Consider the following 8,203-nt stretch of genomic DNA (forward strand, 5'->3'; position numbering starts at 1 on the left):
TCACAAAATATACTATGTTTGAAATGTGCAAGTCTTTCAAAGAGATAAGCTGAAGCAGATCATCACACTCTACAATCAGATCTTAAATTATTTGCTCTCATTTCCAATACTGCTGCTTTGGGAGATATTGTTTAAACACATATCATTTAAAGATAAATTATTACAGACTTATTTTGTGTAATACAGGTCCAAGGCCAAATTTGCTTCTGCTGTTCTTGCATGATAAAGCTAAAAAGAATCTGCAACTAGATGAACTACAGAAATATGAATTGTCTACAGATGAGCTTCCATTCTTGTTCTCTACCTCAGAGGATAAGGATCTACAGACCTCTCTCAGTCCCAACTCAATATATTTACATCATCAGCTAAACAGATTGCAGTGATGCACCTTAGTCTTTCACACCTTTCTTTTCTTTGGAATGGAAGGCTACATGAAAGGTGTATCAGACAGCTGAAATTTCAAGACCATGTAAGATTGCTGCTATTGCTTCTATGAAAGGTAAGAGAACAACTATTACTAATGTAAATTCAGAAACAAAGTAATCAGAGAGTGAGAAGAGCCAAAAGCAGAATGTACCAACTTTAGAAAGAGAGATTTCATAACAAAGTATAAAATGCAGGAACAAGAAAGCAAACTGTGTTATTCCTAGGAGTGCCTATTTCAGCATCAGAGTAGCATCAGTGACAGACTCAACCATCTGGTCTTCAAAAAGACTGATTTAAAGCAGTCAGGATATAATTAAATTCCTCAGACTATAATCTTGTAAAACTTCTGAAATTCACTAAAATGACAGTATGCAGACTGAGAAGCCTTAGTTTAAAAGTGTATCACATACCAGAAATTACTTGGCTGCCTATCCATGTCATCTTACTAAATAATTATTTCAAGCTTTATTTAACTGAAGTTTTGGGGCTGGTTGTCTTTTGATTTTTTCCCCATAGCCGATATCCAGAGGTTGCTTATGGCACAACCAACTCTGTATTAGTAGTTACAAAGCTTAGGATGTCCTACCAAAAGTGTACCAAGACTTCACTAAACTCTTCAATACAGAACTCAATAATGCCAAGGAAAATAAATTTAAAAATGAGAGTCTTGCTTCTGTGATACTTAAAAAAGGAGGTAAATCATTTATGCTTTTGAGGCATTACAGACAATACAGAGCTTAACAACTCCAAAACAACAACACCCTGAACAGAGAACAATTAATGCAAATCCTCTGTAGAGAAGATACATCTCCATGGAGTTAAAAATTGCATGATGAAAGCAGTTTCAGAACCTGTTGGTTAAAAGAGATCCAGAGACTGTGCTGGTAAATGAAAAAGGGCTGATTCATTCCCAGCATCACCAGTTGTGGTAACTTAGTATGCATTTTTCTCCTGCAGCACCTTAAGCTTGTCTTTGCTCTTACTCCAGTAAAAAAAATGAGAAGGAAACACACAGATTCAAATCGCAGCCCAAAGTGTTTGTCAAAAAGCCACTTTCACTAGAATTTTAAGCTAATCCACTAAGTGGACAGAAGTAACTGAGACTTAAGGACACACTGCAGCTTCCAGCACAGGGAGGCAGCAACACCTTCAACCACTGCGCACAAAGACAACCACAAAACACCTCCACAAAAAAACCAAAACCTTTGCCAGAACTCGAACAACAGGATGCAAAGAGAATATGGATACACGATATAATTGATAAAAGTTTTAGATTAACAGACTGAACTGGACAGCAGTTCAAGATACTATTTCTAGATCATTAATTAACATTTTGTTTATTTTCAGCACTGCTCAAGTGGAGAGAACCAAACACAGCAACAGGCTCAGAGGAATATAAGTGGTGCCAGCCCAGCTGAACTAGCCTGGTACAATGTGCCTGACAACACTTCTAGCCTCTAACTGTTACCCATTGGAAATACCCTTTCTGGCCCAGCACAGGGAAATTCTGGGAAGTATTTCTGTTCCCAAGACCCTCAAAAAAAAAAAAAAGAAAAAAGCAGAGATAAGAAAAGTAAGCATAGATAAGTCATACAGCCCATTGAGACTCAGTAGCCACAATGTCCAGAATGCAAGCCTCTAGGGAGCAGTAAAACTCCCCAGATGGCAGCTCAGGACAGCAAATGGGTCCCTCCACTCTGAAAATGTAGCCCCCCCACATCTGAAGGTGATGGAAGAAAACAAGTTTAAACCTCAAAGTTGAGTTCAGCAGGAATGAGACGACAGGCTGCAGCCTGATCCACCACTACATGTCAGCGTGCACTCAATCCTGACTCTTCCCACTGAGAGGCCAAGCTGAGCTGTACCTACAAATTGTACTATCCATGTGCTTTCACTTTTTTTTTTTTATTTTGCTGGCAAAAGAGCAAGTTTGCAATTGGGCAACACAGTGGACAAGGAGCATGTGGAGAACAAGAAAACTGAGATGTTTCCATAGCACAGTCTGAAAGGCAGAACTGCTAGATGCTACCAACCTGTGCTGGGGAGCACTCAAAGCTCACTCTGCAGCAGTTACAGGACAGGCACAGCAACATAGATCCTGCCACAGCAATCACTTGAGAAAAGCTACAAGACATCACTCAGTGAAGACACGGGGAACATGCCAAGAAGGAAGTGAACCTACACGCTAGGCAAGAAGCATGTTCCCTCCAACCACAAGTGAGTCCAGAAATTTGATGAGACATTAATCTCATTAACATGAATTAATGTGCAAAACATACGTGTATTGCCTCCAGGTGTGGCTCAATATATTCTTATTTACCCATTTACAGATTGACAAAGCACTGCAAGTCAAGTAGGTTCGGACTCTCCAAGAACATCAGTCAGGTTCTCAAGAACAATTAAAATGTGCATTGCATATCACCATCACCTCCTAGATGATGTCTCTAGTGCCAGAAGACCATCGCATCCCATGTCATGGAGGCTACAACTCGAGTGAACCCTCCATCCACAGCAGCATCTGAACATTTATTTTGTATGTAGCAACTACGCAAAACCAAACCCATGTAACCTGGGCATGACAGTGTCTCTGATGACTGTGGTAGCCACCTACACAGAGATGGGAAGACAAAGATGAAGATGGAATCCTCTGTAGGTTCTGCTTTTGTCACAAAGGCAATTGCTGTCAGCAGATGAGGCTCCCAGGGATCTCCTTTCTTCCCCCCCCTCACTTCTCCTTTCTGTGGGTGAGAACAGTGGGATGTCCTCAGAACAGTGTGGTAACCCTTCCCTTGCCCATAAAAACTTATTTTCTGGAAGGCCGCAATCATGAGCTCTGCAGGGGAGGGCAGAGTGTAAGCAGAAAGGGAACTGAGGAGAGCTCTAGGACTCTTCCTCTTAGCCCTTCCAGATTCCCCCTCCCAGTCTCAGACATCAGGTTACGGTAACAGCAATCCCAACAGTGAGAACAGCCTCAGTCATGTACTAGGGAGGTAAAGAAACTAGGGGATGGGCTCAGTTTTTCTTCTGTCCTAGGCTAAGCTACACAAGGGGACTCATGCAGGAGAGCAAAGAGGAAGAATTAAGACAAATAGAGGTTCCCCCCAGCTCCAACAGCAAAATATTTTTTGTATTAACTGAGGGCTTACGGCATATATTTTGATTTTTCTTTTCTAGAGGACTACTGCATACAAGTAAAGGTAGAACTACTGGATAGGGCTAGGAAAAGAAGAAAAAAAGGGTATAATTAGTAGAGGACTAGAGATGAATCCTTTTCTCTACTGCTAAGAGGTGGTAGACCTGTGTTCCTCAAAAAGAGCAACCACAGTTACTTTGTTCCAAGGCCATAATGCAGCTGTGGTCTGTAAAACTAAGGAGATTGCCCCAACAGAGGAGGGGAAAATGGCTGCTTCTTCTACCTTCTGCAGATGGGTGATGAAAACAACAAGGAAAAAGAACATCATCAGTTTATGATAAACAGTCTCTAGCAGCCATTGCCTGAACAGCATCAGAAGAAAAATTTCTCATCTAGAAGATATTCCCCTAAACCAGAGCTTTGAGAACAAGATCAGAAATTGCCAATCCTTTCTTCCTGTGTCTGCAGGGTTGAGGGGAGTGGGTCACAGAACAGTTTGGGTTGGAAGGGACCTTAAAGATCATCCAGTCCTACCCCCTGCCATGGGCAGGGACACCTCCCACTAGACCACGTTGCTCCAACCCCATCTAACCTGCCCTTCAACACTGCCAGGGATGGGGCAGCCACAGCTTCTCTGGGCAAGCTGGGCCAGGGCTTCATCATCTTCACACTAGGTAACTTCTTCCTAATGTCTAACATAAATCTCCACTCTTCCAGTTTAAACCCATTACCCCTCATCCTCTAACTACATGCCCTTGCAAGAAGTCCCTTCTCAGGTTTCCTGTAGACCCCAGCAAAGTCAGTAATGGTCTCAACCCAGCCCCTTTCTCCAACAGTCACTGTGGGATACTGGAGTGATAAGGAACAAACATCTCCCTCATGATACATTGCTCTTGTCTACTGCTTGTCATAGCAATCCTCAAATGGGAACAAACCTCCCATTTGCCTTGGATTATGAACCCATCACCTGCTCTCGAGGCAGAAGTCTCAGGTGTGAACACAGCACCCACAGGGGAGCAGCCACTCCTGCTTGCTATCCCACAAGGTGCATCATCCCATCTACCACAGTAGCAAACTACTTTCCTAGTCACTACCAGAGATAATCCAAGAATACCACAGTATTCAGGCACCTAAAAAAATTACATAAATCAGGAACAAATTTATACACTGTTCAGGATGACCAAGGGGAAATTTTGTCTTGAACACCCTGGGAAAAGTAAATAGCTCTTTTAAGCATGCAGAGCTAATATAAAAATATAATTATGTAGCCCGACCAGTATGACAATACCACTGGACTATGCTTCACAGCACTTCTACACAGAAGTTAGAATTGCTTTGGGGCTGGTTTGGGTTTTTTGGTCTTTTTGTGGGGTTTGGAGGGTTTATTTTTAATTAATACCTTACTTCATGCTGAGCCTAATAATTTTATGAACACAAATTCTAAGAGAGCAACAAGAAAACTGGATCGTCAGCAGAAAATCCAGTTTACTGGATTGGGCCTGGAAGTGAAAGGACAGGATTCTCCCATTCCAGTAAACCCAAAAAGGCTTTACACAGCCTTTCACAGTCCTGACCTGCTGTCCACTATTCTGCATCAAAACAATAAGACTACGAAGTCTCCTTTTCTGGATGAATGTAAATAATAAATAAGCTGTCCTAAAGGGATGGGAAACATTTAATAAATGCAGTCCAGAGACCATGTAAAGTCTCTTACATTGTTCCTGACACAGCAAAGAAGAGCCTGAGGAATCTTGACAAAATTTGATAGAATATGTCTAAGAATTAGGACTTTTTCTGAAGTCTGGAAGAAAAGTGAGGAAGGAAAGCTCAAGGGCAAAGCAAAATCTTCAAGCTTATTTTTCCAATTGATATATGAGAGTATTTTTCCAGAATTGATAACACATGGAACTGCTATGAGGATTTGGTTTATGTTCATATTAAAAACCTAATTAGATTTTATCTGTTTTCTGTTTGTCCAGTTCTTACTCTTGTTATATGTGCACTGTCAATTACATTCTGCCTTCTACCTTTAAAACACTTACTCTTTCTAGTCTGCACCAATCTATAAGGTAGAAGAACCACACATGGTTATTTTATATTATTTCACATAGGGCAAGTGATGTAGCCATGTTGTATGTTTAGAAATATCTAGTTATTTTGAAAACATAAAAGCTATAATATATTAATAAGTGGTACTAAGGGATTTCAAAGTACTTAAATCCTGAATGTACACTGATGGCAGGTAGGCAAACCACTCCCAAAACAAGACACTATAATATCTGGGCTTCTTAAAGCAAATGAATTCAAACACTCCTCCCGCCACCCACCAGACCCTTAAATGGGGAAGCCCACACAGCGGCACAGCAATCCATTGCATCACACAACTTAGAGTAACAGTTGTTAGCTTACAGGCTTTCCACAGAAGTTTCACTTCATCTCAGAGGTGGGACATGCCACCTCACAGCCTGCCTCCAACAGATGGAGGAGAGGGGATTTGGTCTGGTACAGGATGGGTGGGACCGTCCCCAGCAGGGTCACTGACTACATCCTTCCTCCATATGGGAAGGAGAGCCCTGGGGGAAAGCAGATAGAACAGAGGGAAAAGCAAAACAAAAAGGATCAGCCAATTTTGCCTCCAAGATCACAGGAAACAGACCAGATCCCCTTCCACGATGGGAACTATCAGCAGAGCAGTTCCCACCACAAGGACTGAATCCCAGGCATTTGCAGGGACTAAGACAGATTTCCTCTGGCGGAAAGAAAAGCTAGTCTAGACCCTTTCAAATTTTTGAATCTCATCACATGGGCCGGGCAGGACAGCGGCCGCACGGAACAAGTTCACACCCAGCTGCCACAACTGCGGGACGCACGTGCCGGGCAGGGGCGCAGCCCGCGCGGGAAACAGGCAGACCCCGCGCGGGAAACAGGCAGACCCCGCGCGGGAAACAGGCAGACCCCGCGCGGGAAACAGGCAGACCCCGCGCGGGAAACAGGCAGACCCCGCGCGGGAAACAGGCAGACCCCGCCGCAGCCGCCACCGGCGCCGCGCGCGGCACCTACGAGCGTTCGGAGGGTCCCGCGCGCTGCTCGCGCTGCCAGAGGCGGGAGCAGCCAACGCCCCCGGCCGCCCCCGCGAAGAAAGGCGCCCGGCCCCGCCGCCCCGCGCCCGCCCAGGGGCCGAATTTTCACTCGGTGCCGATCCCGGCCTGAGCCGCCTTCAGTGTGACTGAAGCAGCCTCTCTGCTCAACAGCGCGGCCAAAGAGCCCCTGACAGCCCCCGAGGGGCCACAAAATTACAGGCAGGCGCTGGATCCCCACCAGCCCCCCACCCCCGCCCCCAGCCCCGCCCAGCCCCCAGGGGTCTCGCCCGTAGCCCCGAGCCCCACGGCCGGAGCCCACTGCCCGAGGGACCCGCGGCCGGAGCCGGGCGGGCCGGGCCGGGCAGGGCGGGCCGCGCATGGCGCCACGAGCCCGGCCGCGCCGAGCCCCGGCAGCGCGGCCCGGGAACTGCTCGGCCGAGTCCCTGGGCCGCGGAGCCCTTCCCGGGACGGAGCGAAGAAACGCCTCCAACGAGCCGCTGGTGCTCGCCCTTCCGCCCCAGAGCCGCGGGCGAGGGCCAGCAGGCCATCCCGAGCCGTACCTCCCGGGTGGTGACCTCCTCCTTCTCGGAGATCTTCAGCAGCAGCCGGTCATTTTCCAGCTCCAGCGACCGCACACGGTCGATGTAAACGGCCAGCCGGTCATTGAGCTGCCGCAGCTCCTCCTTCTCCTGCAGGCGGGAGATGCGAGTCGGGGACAGCGGGGTCCCGCCGGGGGTGCCGCGGCTCGGGGTGCCTGACATGGCGCTCAGTTGGCGGGCAGCGGGCTCATTCAATCCAGCCGCACCGGGGGAGGAGAGGGCGGTAAGATGGCGGACATGGCCCCGCCGCGCCGCCTGGGAAATGAAGTCTGGGCGCCAAGATGGCGGCGCCGCCGCAGGGCGCGCCGGGACGTGCAGTCCGGCCCCGCCGTGCTGGGGCGGCCTGGCGGGTCCGCGCCTCAGCCTGCTTCCAAGTGCAGCGTGTGCCGCGCATTGAAGCACAAAATTAGGCCGTCGTGAGTGTGAGCAAAGAGCAGGGAGCGACAGGCCAATCCTGAAGGCAGGATCTTTTTTTTTTTTGCAATAAAGCCAGAGGGACTAATGCTGCTTACCAGGATGGCTCCTGCACACTCCGCAGCTTCCAGCAGCTGCTCCCGGTGCCCCACCTGCAGCCGCTCGGGCTTGGTGGGTGCGGGTCACCCCACGGGCCCCCCATCACCGCATGTCCCCACCCGCCGCCGTCTGTCCCTGCAGCCCCCTGTCCTGTCCCTTCAGCCCTGCTGTCCCTGCAGCCCTGCTGTCCCTGCAGCCCCCCTGTCCTGTCCCTGCAGCCCCCTGTCCTGTCCCTGCAGCCCCCCTGTCCTGTCCCTGCAGCCCCCCTGTCCTGTCCCTGCAGCCCCCCTGTCCTGTCCCTGCAGCCCTGCTGTCCTGTCCCTGCAGCCCCCTGTCCTGTCCCTGCAGCCCCCTGTCCTGTCCCTGCAGCCCCCCTGTCCTGTCCCTGCAGCCCCCCCTGTCCTGTCCCTGCAGCCCCCCTGTCCTGTCCCTGCAGCCCTGCTGTCCTGTCC

The 8,203-nt window shown here is 48.6% G+C and overlaps 1 protein-coding gene across 1 annotated transcript in view; it reads right to left on the reverse strand.

Annotated features, from left to right (window-relative positions):
- Positions 1-7,523, reverse strand: part of LMNB2 (lamin B2) — a 32,777-nt gene extending 25,254 nt beyond the window's left edge. The window contains exon 1 of the mRNA XM_051639886.1: positions 7,200-7,523. Coding sequence (XP_051495846.1) covers positions 7,200-7,400 — 201 coding nt within the window. The 5' untranslated portion in view covers positions 7,401-7,523. The remainder of the gene's footprint in view (positions 1-7,199) is intronic.
- Positions 7,524-8,203: the final 680 nt, after the last annotated feature.

The sequence above is a fragment of the Apus apus genome, chromosome 24 (assembly GCF_020740795.1).
Source record: "Apus apus isolate bApuApu2 chromosome 24, bApuApu2.pri.cur, whole genome shotgun sequence".
In the NCBI taxonomy this organism is placed as follows: Eukaryota; Metazoa; Chordata; class Aves; order Apodiformes; family Apodidae; genus Apus; species Apus apus.